General features: G+C 44.4%; 4 protein-coding genes across 4 annotated transcripts; all 4 read left to right on the top strand.

Moving 5' to 3' along the window:
- Positions 1–312: 312 nt before the first annotated feature.
- JR316_0011503 (Transcription elongation factor SPT5) lies at positions 313–2,672 on the top strand (the record flags this gene model as incomplete). The annotated part of the gene is made up of 6 exons (XM_047897157.1): positions 313–360; positions 432–519; positions 587–858; positions 918–1,748; positions 1,801–2,066; positions 2,123–2,672. 6 exons carry the CDS (start codon positions 313–315, stop codon positions 2,670–2,672), a joined length of 2,055 nt encoding a protein of 684 aa, XP_047743566.1.
- Positions 2,673–3,466: 794 nt separating this feature from the next.
- Positions 3,467–6,208, top strand: JR316_0011502 (uncharacterized protein; the record flags this gene model as incomplete). The annotated part of the gene is made up of 11 exons (XM_047897156.1): positions 3,467–3,521; positions 3,576–3,641; positions 3,694–3,884; positions 3,935–4,631; positions 4,685–4,755; positions 4,808–5,219; positions 5,271–5,308; positions 5,366–5,578; positions 5,631–5,795; positions 5,855–6,054; positions 6,112–6,208. 11 exons carry the CDS (start codon positions 3,467–3,469, stop codon positions 6,206–6,208), a joined length of 2,205 nt encoding a protein of 734 aa, XP_047743565.1.
- Positions 6,209–7,427: 1,219 nt separating this feature from the next.
- Positions 7,428–8,453, top strand: JR316_0011501 (uncharacterized protein; the record flags this gene model as incomplete). The annotated part of the gene is made up of 1 exon (XM_047897155.1): positions 7,428–8,453. One exon carries the CDS (start codon positions 7,428–7,430, stop codon positions 8,451–8,453), a length of 1,026 nt encoding a protein of 341 aa, XP_047743564.1.
- Positions 8,454–10,906: 2,453 nt separating this feature from the next.
- JR316_0011500 (Flap endonuclease GEN-like protein 1) lies at positions 10,907–16,622 on the top strand (the record flags this gene model as incomplete). Its single annotated transcript, XM_047897154.1, is given in 19 exon segments — positions 10,907–11,025; positions 11,076–11,186; positions 11,245–11,629; positions 11,678–11,824; positions 11,873–12,027; positions 12,079–12,191; positions 12,211–12,760; positions 12,823–12,907; positions 12,958–13,128; positions 13,206–13,533; positions 13,591–13,836; positions 13,904–14,169; positions 14,233–14,433; positions 14,887–14,987; positions 15,030–15,213; positions 15,341–15,456; positions 15,516–16,071; positions 16,127–16,385; positions 16,438–16,622. The coding sequence occupies 19 exon segments, from the start codon at positions 10,907–10,909 to the stop codon at positions 16,620–16,622; spliced, it is 4,278 nt and encodes a 1,425-aa protein (XP_047743563.1).
- Positions 16,623–17,008: the final 386 nt, after the last annotated feature.

The following is a 17,008-nucleotide window of genomic DNA, read 5'->3' as shown; positions in this document are numbered from 1 at the left end:
TTCTTTAGGGTAGGTTTCCCGTCCTGAAGTCACGAGTTGGTTAAAAAAACGCCCCCTTACATCAGCCGCATCACCGTGATGCGGCTGATGTAAGGGGGCGTTTTTTTAACCAACTCGTGACTTCAGGACGGGAAACCTACCCTAAAGAATCGCTCCGGAAATAGCGTGTTTCTCACCATATGTTTTCTCTTTCCGTTCATCATAGCGTCTTATCATAGTAATAGGTTGTGTAGTATCTAAAAATAAATTATCACAAGTTAAGATGATAAATTAAGTGAGATGAACATCGATTAACAGTCTTTAAGACCCACAATGTCTAGTTATAAACGCAGACGACTTGACAGCCTAGGCAACCGCACAGTGTGTACTAATCCAACCCTCCATCTAATCACTAACTTCAGGGAAATTTAATTATGATCTCAAAAAATCAGGACATTAATCCCTTCATAGACATTGAAGCAGCGGTTTCCGATGATGATGAAAGTTCGGAAGAGCTTGATTATGAAGGGGGCCAACTACGTATGTTCCAATAATTTACATATATTCTGCTCAATATGTACTGATGCTAATGGGTTCTGACATACAGTGAATGATAACGATGAATACTCTGAGGATGAGGAACGTGTTGCACACTCTCGGCTATATCATGCCATGCAAAATACAGATAACGCTGATGAATGGAGCGATTTGTTGCCCATGCTTCTGCCTTCACGCATGAAAATTTGTCCTGACAATGATATAGAGCCATCTAGTTCACGAGAACTTATACAGAAATATGGCAATCCCCAACCAGGAGGACTTGGTGATAATAATTATATGCCTTCCGCAACTGATATCATGTATGAAATAGGTTGCAAGGTACGCAAAAATAATATAAGTCTTCAGTCAGCATTTATTGATCACCTTACGAGTGATAGGTTGGACGCAAAGAGGCCGTCGCTTTCAAAATTATGCAGATGTCAACGAACCCTACATTTCCCATCATCCTTGCCCGGTCTGTCTTCGCTCAATCCTCAATTCCTGGGAGAATCTACGTCGAGGCGCCATCAATGCAACATGCGCATACGTTAGCCTGCCTCGTTAGAGAGCTTAATCCGACACATTTAGTTAGGCTATCCTCGGAGAGATGTATGGAGATCCTATCTCATCCCCCACCCTCACGCCCTGAAGACCAATCGTGGGTCAAGGTTGCTGGAAAGCGTAAGGCTTGGACGACCTACGCAAATGCTACCGGCCTTGTGTTCACATTCCAGGGTCGGAAAAGTGTTGTTCTTATCCCCAGACCTCCGGACAACATCAAGAAATCGCACCTTGACAGGATATTCCAGGATGGATTTATTATCATGGATTTCGACGCCATCGATCTCAAATATCTTTCCAATGTCCTCCCAACATCGTCCGAGTTGGAGCAATTTCGCGAGTGTCCATTTGTAACGACGGAGACCTTAGCGCAAGCCTCGAAAGCCATCTCCATGACTCGACTGAAACGATATGATCGAGTCAAAATTATTGGTGGAGAATACTTAGGTCTTTTTGGAACGGTCAAGAGTGTTTCTGATGCTGAGGTGGAAGTGCACATCCCCTCCCAAGGTATAACACAAGCAGTTGCACTACACGATCTACGTGCAGCTTTCCAGATAGGCGATAGTGTTGAAGTCGTTGAAGGGGATCACAAAGATCTCCATGGATGGGTGTCAGACTTTGATGGAAGATCTGTTTGTATTATCGCCCCAGAGCACGAACGCGAAGTAGGTGAACTGTCATTCTCTTTGTCTCAGTAGTGTTCAACACATTTTTCAGGTCATTGTGCCCATCCACACAGTCATATTCTACGTCCCCCCTGCCCATGCTACTCTTCGCCCGCGAAAGCGTCATTCGTCAAAGCTTGGAGAAAGAGACCACAACGACGTCTATATAGGTTTGAGTGTCATCGTTGTCGGGAATAATACATTCAAGGGGTACTATGGCATCGTTAAAAACACTACCCCCGACGGCTTTGCAGACGTTGAGCTGGAAGCTCGTAACCAGAGGGTGGAACGTATTAAAATATCACATTTAATTATACAGTATGTGGTTTCACTTGATTCGTTGACTGTCAGGTGCTTACTGACATTGTTTCAAGCAACCGAGAACATATAAATTCCGCTCAAGACCCCGGGCCTTCTGGTGGAGCAACTCCAATGCCATCCACAGTAGCAAGTTTTCTGTCTCCTGCATGGAATCCGTATTCAGCAATACCTGTACACTCGGCGGTGGAAATTGCAGAACTACCCTCAACCGTCGCTCACTGGCTAGATACGAAATACGATAAGCTGAAAGGATTACAATTAAAAGTCGTAGACAAATCCAAGGGCGACCATCAAGTGGCGATGGAACTTCTCAGCCTTACCGACGATACTGCCCACCTAGCATTACTGGGACGTACACTGACATTACCGAAATCAGTGTTGTTTCCAATTCATCCTGTAAAAAAGGACGACTTCGTTACACCGCTTGAGGGCGATTCAATGGGGATTATATTCAGGATACGATCAATAGACAAGGATATTTGCGTTGTACATAAATATCCCGTTACTCGTATGAAACGCGGTGATACATTCCCAACTTTTCCGACAACATCTTTGATTCAAATCTTCCCCCCGTCCCATGGTGTCAAAGTTGTAAATATGTAGGGTGCAGCATTACTTGTATCTCAAACACGGACTTGTAGACATATACGGGTTTTATGTCATTCTATTTAAGTGTATTTCGGCAATCAACAGTGCTAATGGTTCGTAATGTGTTGATCGTCTTGAACTTAAGCCACCACCACCACACCAAATTGTTGCCTATCTTTATCATGAACCATTCCAATAGCAACAACGCTTCGCAACCTCAAAGTCGCCGCCTCCCTAGCATACCCGAAGAGGCAGAGTTCTTCGTTTTAGGTCTATTTTCATGTTTTAATCCACCTTCCTCTAGAATCAAGGCATAGAGGCCGTTAAAAAGGCTCTTGACCAATTTCAACTCACTGAACAGAGGTGTCTAGAAGTTCAGGCAGAGCTACGTTGTTATATGGACGACATTATGCGAGCATATAAATCCAATGAAGATCTTCTGTTTGAAACCCAGCTCGAAATCGCCCGTCTACGGGTATCCCTCATTAGTCGGGGAATACCTATTCTAATGCACCCTCAGGATAATCCGCGATCATGATAGGTGCAGTCTTTTCCCCTCTGAGATGTAACTTTACTTAACTCTAAGTAGGACATGGAATCTGACTATAATGTATATGTGATATATTGTAGTAGATAGGGGTACTGTTTCAGTACCTGTAATTTCTATATGGCACGATATATTTTTGACTGATGTCCGTCGCCTTAAATTTTGAAAAGAGGCTAATTTCGCATACCTCCGGATCGTAGCTTGACATAATTCACCACCCCTTGTCTCTATTTCTGCATTACAACCGTCAAACCAGCCCAATATGCCACCTAAAGGATCCAAAAAGAAAAAGGCGGTTGTCAATGCCACGGTTGAAGGTATCATCTATATATCCTCATTACATCCGCATACTTAATGTTTTATCCATCTAGGACAAGAGGTTGAACAGGGTCCGAGCTCCATGGCAGAAAACGAGCCACCTCAGGCTCCTGAAGCAGGTCTGTACTAGCATTTTCTTTGTTGAGATTCACTGAACTCCTTATTAAAAAGACCCCAATGGCCGTCCTATCCGAAGCACCCGTGGTCTTGGTGGAGTAAATGCTCGGCAGGAGAAAACATCTAACATCATTTTTATTGACTTCGAGAAGGCTGGGAAGAGGAAGTCAAGGGCCGCCAATGTGGATACTAGTGCCATGCCTGAAAATGAGATGGCGCCTCCCTTGAAGAAACCTCGCAATGGGGTGAGTCTACTGTTCTAATCTTAAATTTGCTATCTTCCAAGCACGTCTAGGTTACCGTTGTGTCGCATGTAGGTCCCCCTATTCAAATGCAACCAAGGCCAACGCCTTCAGTTGCTCCTTGGGATGTCCAACAAGTCCAACCAAGCCCACGACAATCTCAGGGTGCCCCCCCTCCTGTCCAGATCCAACGTGCAGCTCAGAGAAATCAGGAGCACTCAGAGCTTGATCATGCTGTCCAAAGACCCACTGCCCCCATCCAGCGCCCCGCTGCTCCGGTACAACAGCCAGCACATCCTGTCCCGCGCCCCGTACAACATGCAGCACATCCTGTCCCGCGCCCTGTACAACACGCAGCAAATCCTGTTCAGTGTTACGCTGCCCCTGCGGCAGAGAATTCTATCCAATACTACGATGCCCCCGTACAACAACCAGTGCATCTTGTAACACAACATGCCCCTGTACAACAGCCAGTGCATCCAGCAGCCTATAACGCCCACCAAGAGGCTAGCATCAGCCATCAAGACGAGGAGGAGCAACAAGATTACGAAGGCATAGAGCAGGAGGAAGATGAGGAGGAGGAAGAGGGGGATAGTGACGGTGAAAGGCGATCTGAGGAAGCATCAGGGGACGAATGCATGCAAGGAATTGATGAAGAGAATATTGGGGATGAAGAAGCTCTCCAATATGTCGACGGTGATGAAGGTTACGACGACGCGGGTCAAGATGATGAAGAGCCTGCTGCCCAGCGTTGGTTTAACTCCACCTTTATGTCGTGTTTGCTTACCACCTATGTTTGACAGTGGTTGATGAAGTTTCCGATGATGAAGAGGAGAGGAGAGCAAGGGCATTGCTCCGCCAGCCTTCCCCCCATGTAATCATTTCTCTGCTGTATTTAATGTCTAGCTAATGTATTATTGATATAGGTTGTGGAAGTAGAGGATGTTCTTCAAGAACACCGTCGTCGTAATCGGGCGAACAAGCCACCTCGCCCTGAGGCATTGCGCAAGGCGGCTGTTTCGCAAGGAGCCGTATCCCAAGGTTTGACAAGGGAGAACAACGAAGCATCTGACGATGATGAGGTGCTTGGTGAGGCACACATCGCTCATAAGAAGTCCAGTACTTCTTCTGCTAGGGAAGTATCCAAGCATTCAGTTGCATCCTTTACTGGTTACTGGAAAGATGTGCTCAAAATTGCACGCAAACTGATGTGCCTGTATGTAGTAGAGGAGGTCCCCTTTCCCACTCGGGAAAATCACTTATTAGTCGCCGATGGATGTGTGAAGATGGCAGTAACCGTGTTTGAAAGAATGAACACGGATAAAGTGTTGCCTGATAGTAAGTTCTGTCTTCTGTGATTTTAGTTAATTGGTTTACATAACTTTGCAGAGAAAAAAACGCTCCTAGACAGGAATACCGCCGTAACGGTATATTTTTAGCGTGTTCTTTTAAGGATATCGTACTAACGTGTCTGTTCTCATTAGGCATTTGTCTACGCATCAACCTTCCGGGGAAGACTGAAGACGATGATCAGACCCCTGGTCAAAAATGCGTATGGCCTCGAAGTCCCGTCGGAGGTCATCGCCGCGAACCCCAATATGTTTGAAAATCAGATGGGGGAGATCGAATACATCAAGGACAGGGTAGCATATTGGCTACTCAATGGTAAATACCACCGGGGTGTTGCCAAAACCCGAGTGAGTTCGCCGTCCATTTTACCTGGCTTACCACTCATTGATTTGTTTCCAGTATCACGATGTCCCATTTGGACATCCTTTTGTGAAGAAGATCTGTCTGGACTTCTTCTACCATCCTACAAAAGGGGTTGCAGTCCCCATCAAAGGTCTGGAGACAAAGACGGATTTCTTCAAGACATCGCTTCCCCACAAAGCATTTGCGCTTGTGGCCAGTTGTGTAGTTCTGATTTCTCTCCTGCTATTGGCACTGCCTTGCTAACAAGCATTTTGCTGTAGATCTACAACTGTCTTGAGGAGTGGAGGGATGGGATTGACCCTGCAAGAGGTGGTCCGTGTTCGGGTATTGAATTCAAGGGAGAGGAGTACTCCCTGAGGTATGATGCCTGCATGTTGGTTGCAGCAGAGGCAGAGAAGGATACCTTGAACCAAGGTCCTCGCTTGGCTCGCTTATGTAGGGAAGTGGCTGAGGAAGGATGGTGTGTATCTTTTTTTATTCATTTCTTTCTTTGCATCATTTAGATCTCCATAATCAGTGCTATTATGAGGCCTACGAAGAACCCCCCCAACCCTTATAGGATGACTCTCCATTCTATCCCACAGGAGGAACTAGATTACGGTCCAGAAGGGTAGTTGGGTGAATGAGCGGGGCAGCTGCCGGGTGTGGATTAGAAGATACCATATTTAGATCGTCACGTATTAATAGTTATGCATCTACTAATAGAAACATGTTTGGTCCGATCCAAACATAGATTATCTATTTTTAAAATTGCCCATTTTAGTCAAAAATAGTTCGGTTTTCAGTGTGATATTGGCACTTGCAGGAATAGCCACACAACACTATACAAATGAAAGTGGATACTATATATGCCTTTGTACCTATTTGCAGTGTGTTATGATGTGCTACAAATCTGTGGTAGCATGCTACAAATCTGTGGTAGCATGCTACAAATCTGTGGTAGTATGCTACAATTTGTATGTCAGTTGTATACAGAGGGGTATGGACCATGGTAAGCATGCTACATGCCGCTACACAGCACTCGCGTTACAATACAGATCACTACAGAGTACCATGTCACGTTGGTACCAAGCTACAGGTACATCAGTGTGTGTTACCCAAATGGGACCGTTACTATGGGCACTACAGAATTACGTATCACTACGGATCATTACCTACTTGGCCCCGGTATTGCTGATGTAAAGCCCAATTAGGCTGAACTGCCTGGTACATACCACGATGCAAGAATGTTTTGGGGTAGGAAGTTCAACGCATGGGATACACACGTTTCCTCCTATTGATGAACAGACGGAATCCTATCATACCCATGTTGGCGCCCAGAGACTATTGGGTGGTTATTTGAGTCATTGCATTCTATTCTAGCACATAAGCAAGCCAGATCACTGAGAGTTCAATGAAAACTGATCGAAATGGTAGTATGGCGCCCATGATTAAGATACAATAATAGCAAACTAAGGCAGTCGCAAGCATTATCTCATGTTCCATTTAGGATACGACGCACGGTCAAGTGCAAACGTAGCAATGACCGATCCGACATCCTGTGGTGTTTCAAATACAAGCGTGTATTGCACGCATTTTCTTCTTGCAGCTGACTGGCAATCGAGAAGTGGTCTTTTGTGAATAACTGGGCGTCTATCTAGCTTCTGCGGTACGAAATTTGAGCTAAGCCCGGAGATATTGACATTATCATATGTACGTCAGGTACGCGTTGACAAAACTACACCTCTATGCTATAAAATCATATAACCAAATGCCTCTTTCCTCATAGTTTCCAAATTCTTGGTTCTTCTTTCCGTTCTCAAAGTTGCTCTTTTTGTTTCTCCATCCGTCATCATGGAACCCGACGAGCATCATCTCCAGTTAAACGCGCGTTTGACACTATCGTACTCCGACCACGATAATCCATTATACTCTCGTCCCCGTTCAACTTCTTCTTTATCGCAGCTACCACCTGAAAAGAATACGCCCCAAAGGAGTACGCCTCTAGATGGTGACCCCCCAGCGTATGACCCTAGCGACAAGCTTAAAAGGGTAGACGAGAATCATTCGTCGCCCACAAAAGCGGCGAGCCTAGTTTCCCCCACATCGGTGGAAAAGCGTTCAAAGTGGTGGGCCGTCATCCCGACGATTAGCTTCTCCCGGACTAGCAACCGGTATTCTTCATTAACTCAAAGAGAAGAGGAGTTCACGATAGATCAAGAAATATACAGCGTCATAATATCCTTGGAGCGCGAAAATATTCCCGTTTTCAACCTCGCAGCCAAGCTTGGAGACGAGCGCGATTCCAAAACTACTATCATCTTCAGATGCACGGCGACTCCTAGCGGGAAATTCAAGGACATCCGTCTTTATGTCAGATTTTTTGACACCGGATCATCGAATCTTATGGGCATTAACAAAAAGGACGAAAAGCTAAAAATCGTCGAGTATACAAACGGCTTAGTTCTTAACGGCATTGAAGTCGAACACGGTCATGGGCAAGAAGTCTCATTGAACCTAGGGGCTAATGCTGCGGGGGCGACTGGTGCGGCCGCGGTGACCAAGAGTCACGATATACGCTACACGAAGATGGAGGGCGCTGAAGTTTACGGCGCTCTCAAGTCAAATATGTCGGAGGTTTGCTGGACCTGGACCGCACCTAACCTCCCGAATGCGGTGTTGAAGGGCGACTGCAACTTGGTACTGAAGCTCAAAAATGTGAGGGAGAGTATGAAGGTTGGCTTTCGAGTGGAGTGCAAAATGGACAGGGGTATCAACATCCTGAGTCAGGGGAGCATGGAAGCGCCGAAAAAACAGAAACCGAGAGTCGAGCATGTAGTCACAAGGCTCAAACTCAACCATAAAAAGATGATTTCGTGATGCTAAGATAGTGTTTGAAGTTGTAATCATATTTTAAAGATACGTCGCTAGGCTCAAGTCAACACTCTAGCTAAGAGACTTGTTTGACGAAGTATTTTCGCACATAGTATTCGTAATATTTTCCGAGAGACACCAAAATCATGGACATCCAGGACTTTAAATTCTAAACCTTATCGCCTATTATGAGGCATCTCCAATAAGCCATAAGGTAAATCCAGTTATCACGACTCCCAAACTCCCCAATACCGTAAATATACATCTTAAGCTGAACCCTTAGTATACAAACCTCTATACTTATTACAGAGTAGATACCATAGCGTAGAAAGGTGAGAAGCACTCACCCGTGTGTCTAAGCACACCAATTGCTGGTCCGGGTCGCACGCGGCACGATAATAAACAGATTCAAAAAAAAAAAAAAAAAACCAGTTACCTACTTGGGCATTAACCATTTGGTGAACTCTGACGCGCACGGACCACGTCAATGAACAACAAAGAGATAAGCGCCTACAAAATAGGTCACCACTCAAAATCTCTCGGAATATTGGCTGAATTATTCATACCCTACCGACATTATATGTCCAACTTGAGCTGGAGGAATTCTCAATATAGATTCAAAGTTGATTGAATCTTCGGTCGAGGTAGATTCCAATTCCAGTCTCTCCGTAGACCGACCCTAGATGCGAGCTAACGCATTTGGAATCACCAACCAGTGCCACTTTGATAAAATTTGACTTTCTTCTCATATACGTCGGATTGGTATCGATCTCTAGTCGAGCACCGGGAGTGAGGTAAGGACACTGAATGTGCTTCTCTTTCAATTGTCTGGACCCTCTGGTTACGATGCTGTTCTCTTGGCCGACTCCTCCAGTAAGCCAAAGAAGAACGGCTTAGGTTATTTTTTGTGATCTTAATTGAGCATCCATGTATGTCAAGGCTAAGTGGAATTCTATAAATGATTCGCTGTAGTGTGATTGGAGAAGGACTCTAAGTCTTCTGCATTCCGTGGTAACCCGGTACTCGTGCGCAACTTGATAGTATCTCAAGATAGACAAGATAACTTCGCGAATTTATGAAAGCCGTGCACACTGGTGGACGTGACGGGGACAAAGACCGGAATATATCAAGAAGGGAAGAGTAACCACGCGCCATATTGTATTCGAATTGTGAGTGATGAGAGGATATCAGCTGATAGGGAGTGAGAACGAGGAGACCCCAGTGGCCTTTCTAAGGGTCCGGTCACAAGGGTTTTGTGACCGCCTGCCAAAATTGGCGGGCAGTCACCAGAGTTGGTGACTTCGCTAGGGACTCAAAGTGAGCTTTATGCCGGTTCGGCGATTGTAAATCAGCCGTGCCTCGCCCTATCTCTACACAAGCTCTGTCAGCGACCACCGCCATCACCATGCCTGTCCCCCCAAACCGTCCAAGCTCACGTACACAACTGGATTTCTTCGATAAACCGCCGCTCATCAACCCTCAGTTGGCAAGACTCAAGCCAACACCATCTAGACCAACTGCAACACCGTCTAAACCAACAAGACTGCCAATTCAAACACTAACACGCTTTCAAACGCTAACACGCTCGCCATGCACTCTCAATTCCTATATACCTTCGTTGCTCACAAGCCCCGCTATAGAGGTGGAGGGTTTGAAACTGCTCACAACGGTGGTCTGAATATAATCAAGTCAGGTACGTTATTCAATATTATGTCGATCCTTCACTTATTGATTGTGGAAGCAGCGCAGGCAGCAGTGCTCTTCTTGCACGGCCCTCACTGTCCCACGGACAATCACCGCCCTCTGTGTTTGAGTTGCCATTGCGCAAACACTGTCTTTTTGGGCATCAGACCCACGGGTGTTCTACTACCCTCGTTCTTGCATCTCAACCATCACATTGTCTTTCCTTGCGCATCTCAAGTCTCACGCGCGCTGTGGTGTCTATTTTCTCTCACAAAAGCACACAATCCTGTTGTCGCCATCTTACTGTCTTGTTCAAAGTCGGTTTGGATCACACGTTGGAAAACCAGAATTGTCATTGTGAGTATTTCAAGATTCCTCTATTTTTTGACACAGATGCTCAAATGCGACACCAATTAACACCAATAGTTCAGATTGATCACAGCACAGATTGCGCGCAGTGTCAATTGAGTACTGCACAGCAGGAACTAGTGGGAATTGAAGGCGGTTGGCATTTTTGGGACGGTCTTGGTTTCTTTTCGTAAATCATGTTGCTTTCATTGTATTCTCTACTCACGGGGACCAAATACAACATTTACATCGAATTATAGCTCGGGAATCCAACACAGGCCTCAATTACCATTCAGGGCATTTGTAATCAACATTCTATGTGCCTTTATTCAACAATGAAACTTGGGCCACCCGTTGAAGCATATAACTTGCATTTTATGTTTTCGCTCTTTCTTATTTTTCCTCGCTAACAGCCTGTCTACATACTCATGGATGGTACTTCTTTTGAGCCTGATCCCCTACTTTCTGAACACAATGATTTGCTTTATCCATCCCGGACCTTGGATGGCACAGTTGTCTCAACTCTTGAAGAGTACTCTGCAGCACTGTATGGTTTCTTTTTCTCAACCAAATTTGACTTGTTGATGTTTCTTTTAGTGACACTATACGACGGAAAGAGCGTTTGAGGGAAGCATGCAGCAACCTCCATCTTTCAGTCCCTAAAAGTGCTAATTTAGAGCGCCTTCGTTCAGCTCTCAAATTATACTGGTCGGTATATTTTTCAGTTTGTGGTAGTTGATCCTTTTTATTGACTTCTGTTTGATAGGTTTCCGCTGGATAGCAGTGCCGATACTGCACCTACTACTATCAATACTGTGAATGAAGCCACCGAAAATCAAGCTGACATTAAAGATCAACATCTTTCCGCACAATCCCACAATATCATTGACGATGGAGCTCTTATTTCACACTTTTCGGTTGAAGGTGCAGCAGCTGATGAAATACTAGGATACGACGAGGACAATGAGTTACTTGATGAGGATGATGAATTTGGAGAAGATCTCGACAACAATGAAGACGACATCATGGATACTAGCGATGACTTTGAACAATTTGTTACTCAGACACGGGTTGACGAGGCTAAAAGATCGGAGAAAAATCGACGAGCAGGTGGCGTAAAAACACAGTCGGCAGTTGTAAGAGACTGGAAGGTATGGTATCATGTTTTGCTAAAGCTGTACTCAGCTCATGTATTCTAGATGTTTTGTCGCCAAGCATTGGACAAGGGTGAAATTCAAGATGACATAGTTGACTGTCATCATCTGCTCCTGTATATTCGACATTCAGCAGAGCGTCCAAAGCGTACTCGCAAGGGTCTTGATATTCCAGGTACTTATCTTGGTGCTGTAAGTTTCACCAGTAACAGATCGTGAACTGTCACTCATACTATCTAGTCCCAGTTGAAGAAACTCTACTTTGGTGCATTACGGATTCGAAAAATGCAAGAGGCCCTCGATCCAACACTTGAAAAAACTCGGCCCGCTAAGTCTATTCACGTTTGGGACTGTATAAAAGGAAGGATGAATGAAGCCTTAAATCGTAGTCGAAAGTGAGTGTTATTTTTTGTATAATCTTGACAGAGTTCTTATCCAGGAATCAGTGGCTTAATTCCAGGAGAGGATGCTCCTGATATTGTTGCCAACACGTTTCTGGCAAGTGTAACCGAAGAGCAAATGGCCAAAATAGGTGGAGGGTTTTTGATGCATCGGGAATGTGAGTTTTTCCATCCAAGACAATTCACTTTGGGTTGAGCTTGATGAGATCTTCCAAGTGCGATCTGTCATTAATGGACATCTTGCATGGGCAGCCCAAAATGCTTCTGGGAATCGAGGAGACGACTTTCGTGCACTCAAACTTGCGGAACTACAACCATATGTTTTTCTTCACCCCAATAAAGAAACTGCAGTTGAATGTGTCCTGGGACTTCAAGGCGAAGAGAAAGCTGCTGCTAACCGTGGATTGCATACAAAAGTTAATCCGGTTTACACAGTATTTATTGCACATAAAGATCCAACAATATGCCCGCTCGGTGCCTTTGCGTTTTATCATCATTTCATCCATGATGTAAAGAAGCTTACCGAAGAACTTGATGTTGATTGGTCAATCAACAAAAGTTGGAGACAAGTCCGTGTTTTGCATGGCAAGACTTCTCCAACAACCCCTTACCACGAACAGAGTTTGTATAACCTTTACGTCAAGGCCTTCTCACAGGCCAATTTTATTTCAAAAATCAAGGCTCACCTTCCTCGCCATATTCTTGGTTATAGCCAAGAGAAGATGGGGTAGGTGAACTTGGTTGAACGTATATCTCAAATCATGATTGTTAACTTGTCAAATCAATTAGCGTCGATGGGGTACACACATCAAGATTGGGATGGGTTCGTGGTGAAACATACTTTGATACATACGCTCCAGCAATTCCAAAAGAGGTATTTTTGTTATGACATGTTATGGTTTTTTCTCTTACACCGTTTTCTAGGCCGTTCTCGGTGCTCATGGATACAAAACACATGAAGTATATGACCCTCTGTGGCGACGTGTCCATGTTCCAGAGGCATTTTTAAACTTGGTATGCCCTATCGCCGAGGATATTCATGCCAAAATTGTGGGAAGAGCCAATTTGTCGGGTGCAGCCAATTATTGGGCAATGGTAATATCGCTCCGCCCATATTTATTCCAGGTTTGCTCTTTGTTATCTTTGCTACTCATCACTCATATATATTGTAGTGTGGTGCTGCAATTTACCAGAAGTATCCTGAATCCGCATTATTTCGGCTTCCAGCTTTAGCAAATCCCCAGGTCCAACACTGGATGAAAACCGAGTATCCAACAAGCCTTGCTCACTTACAAGCTAACGCAGGAAGTACAGTGGATTTGGAACGTATACAAAACAACCTTCTTCGCCTATCTCTTGAAGAAATGAGGGCGCTTTTAGCAACCCAGGCAGCAGAATTGAAGGAAATGCGTCTTTTAATTCAGCGCCGTACTGATGTTCTTTCTCCAACCAAGGGATTCTCAAATTTGTCATATCAACATAGTTTAAACGTCTCCAAAGGTATCTTGACTTAACTTGCTATTGATATATTTCTGTGAATTGATTTTTCAACTATAGTCCCGCAACCTGTATTTACGCTAGCTGTGCCAGAGAGTCCACTGGCTAACAAATCTGCCGGTCATAGTGCTACTAAAAATAGCGATGATACGGGAATTTATGTTTTGAATGCTCCAAATGATAGCAAACAACCGGGAAGCCCACTTCGCGCCTTTGCAAATGGATCACCAAAGGTTTCTTCTGAATCCCGTTCGCGGACACAAGTTGATCTTGTATTGCCCCATGTTGACGCTTTCTCAAACCCTGGTGTGCCGTCTTATGTTTCTAACACTACTATTGTCTGAATGCTAATAAATCTATGGCCACACATTAGGTGGACCACAACTGTTTTGGCCGCCTGTTCTTGGTCAGAAATCAGTGACGTGGGAGCAAGTCTTTAGACTTATCAAGCGACCCGAACTGTTATGGGATGCATGGTGTCCATCAAAGACCCTTAACAAATATACACTCAATGAACAGTGGACATGTTACAATTCTGGCGAGCCGGTTTTTAATGCTTCGGGTACTCAGACAGGTATCAAGCCTCCACTTCAGCAAGTTGAGCTGCACTTTCAGTCAGCATGGCGAACTAAACCAGCAGTATGGTTTAATTATCTTTTTCGAGCTGTATACATGGTTTAATCCTTTCCTTTTGTATACTAGGCACGTAAGGCGTGGCAGCGCTTTCGCAAAATTCCGGAGTTTATTCATTCCGAGTCTACTTTACGTGGTGTATCCCCACAAATTGTAATCGAAGAGCTTGAAAAATCTGCTACAGGGGGCAATGGCAGAGTGAAGGGACTCTCAGCAATCACTGATGAAATCTATGCACAACGCATAGCAAAGGCGCAAGCATCAAAAGATGTACGCATATTTTAAAACAAACTTCTGACCACCTCTAAATTCAATTTTAGGTAATATCTGCTAGTGTTCAAAGCACAAACTCCAATAGCACTCAAAGTGTATCTACAGAGCCGCCCATCGGTAGAAAAAAACGGCAAGCACCAGTTGCTCCAAGGAGGCGCACAAAAAATTTAGTTGAACCATCAGCATAGTGTAATCGATGACAGTGTAACCTTACTTAGTAGTATTGAGCCCGCACGTAACTTAGTTTGAGAAGTCTCATAATACAATGGTCATACTCTTATATCAACAATCCAATCTGAGTTATTTGACATCTCTTTTATCCATACACACAACACAGCGGCAAATCACATTGACAAGTTGATAATTGACAATGGGAATTAATGGGTTATGGCCAGTAAGAACCATTCAATGTCATGTCTGAGTCTTGGTGTGCTGAGTTGGCTACTACAGACAATCAAAGAAGCGGAAAGCAGGATCTCAATTCTCTCTACTGCTCTTGACCATCGAGAGAGTTCCGGAAAAATTGCGATGAAGCTTGGGGTTGATATAAGGTATTTCATGGTTTAAAATTTTGATCTATTAGTCTTAATTAGAATCAAAAGCACACTTATGAGCGAGTGTGTTGCAGCACTACAGGGACCAACAATCAGTGGCCAATTCTATGGCGGTGCACTGCACATTCTATTCATGAAAATGTGTGAATTCATCAAATATCCCTTGACTCTAGTATTTGTTTATGATGGCCCTGGTCGACCTCTCATAAAACGCGGGACTAATGTTCGTGTAAACCAAAGCCCATTTTGGACCAATCCATCTAAAGATATCATTCGGGCATTCGGATATCACATACACCAGGTATTGCATGCTGTCTGTGTAATTGTATTTAATATTAACTCCAAAATAGGCGCCCGGAGAGGCTGAAGCGGAATTAGCTATGCTAAACCGTAGAGGATTGATTGATGGAATCATCACTAACGATAGTGATGTTTTTGTCTTTGGCGCACAAACAGTATACCGCACGTAAGAACATTCTTCAAACTTGCTCAGTATACTGGATATTGAACATCAAATTTTATTAGCATTCCAACCAAGGAAAGACATTTTGAAGATGAAATGATTGCCTACACGTACTCGCATCTTTTGGATTTAGGATTAACATCCGGTGGACTTGTTTTATTTGCCCTAGTCTGTGGTGGCGATTACGATTGCGCGGGTCTCAAAGGATTTGGGCCGTCCCATGCACATGCTCTTGCATCGTGCGGATTTGGGGATCAGCTTGTCAAAGCATTCCAGACGTTAAGCGGTGTTGCTCTTCAGGATTTTCTCAACCACTGGCGCACAGAAATCAAGCATGAATTATTGACAAATTCCCATGGCCATCTACATAGCCGTTCACCTGTCCTGTCCGAACGTCTCACAGAATCTTTCCCCGACCTTGACATTCTTGATCTTTACTTGAATCCACTAACTTCTGCCCCAGGTCAAAAATTTCAACCGTGGATTTTACAAGAGCCATCAGTTCCCGGCCTAATTGATGTTTCGTCGACACACTTGGGATGGCGATCCGAGGATGTACTCAGGAAAAGGTTCAAAGCCAAGGTTTGGGAGGGTATTTTTCTTCAAATGCTTTATTCTGTAAGTCATCTATTCACATTTACGAGTGCAAAACAAGGTCTCATGCTGCTTCTAGCCCCTCATATTATACGACTCTTCCCGGAAACTTTTCGCTACGCCAAATACCCAAGCTTTGGTTCTGACCTGTAAATTGCTCAAGCGCAAAGGCTGTGTACAACCCAACGCTTCAGAGTTACATGCCCGATTGCTTGTGTCGGCTCAGAACTTCGTCACATTGATGGGTTTCCACTCAAACCAATCCAATGAGGTTGACCAATTTCGAGTCTGGGTTCCTCGGAGTATTTTGCCCCAGGAGTTACATACTACAGTCGAAGGTAGTTTTATCTAACTGACCTACACATTGTATACTACTAACCACTTGCTCAGGTTCTCAATCCGTAACAAGAATGAAGATAAATCCCAGTCGAAGGCGCAGACCCAGCAGCAGCAGCTCCACGATGGAAGAACAAAACAATTCCATTCGGCATTTTGAGGTCATTGATTTGACTGACGAGACCGAGGTCTCGAACATTCAATCTACATCCAATGTTATTGATCTGACTCAGGATTAATTCTGGCTTCAACAGACGTAGCAAGTATGTAACAGCGTAGAAAAGTAACAAAGAGTAGTGATTAATGTACACAAGGAATTATTTGATTATTTGAAAGCGAGGTCTGCAGTGGTACAGCACAGAATTTCTACCAGATAAACGCTAGCGGTGAACGTCTGAGCATTGGGGAGGGGAAGGGGGTGTAGGACTGTTAACTCACAAAAACAATATGCCACTCTACTGCTCAGAAACAACGCCACACCTAAAAGCTAACCTCACCGCCAATCACGGTTGATGGCTGGTAACAACTGGCGTGCAGGCATTATAGAGTCTTCTTTCAGGGATAGACAAATGTGACTCCTCCGCATCCATGATGGCGGCAGCGTTGGAGTTGTTCAGCATCTCGT

This window comes from Psilocybe cubensis, chromosome 11, assembly GCF_017499595.1.
Source record: "Psilocybe cubensis strain MGC-MH-2018 chromosome 11, whole genome shotgun sequence".
Lineage (NCBI taxonomy): Eukaryota > Fungi > Basidiomycota > Agaricomycetes > Agaricales > Agrocybaceae > Psilocybe > Psilocybe cubensis.
This window is presented reverse-complemented; position numbering and strand designations above follow the sequence as displayed.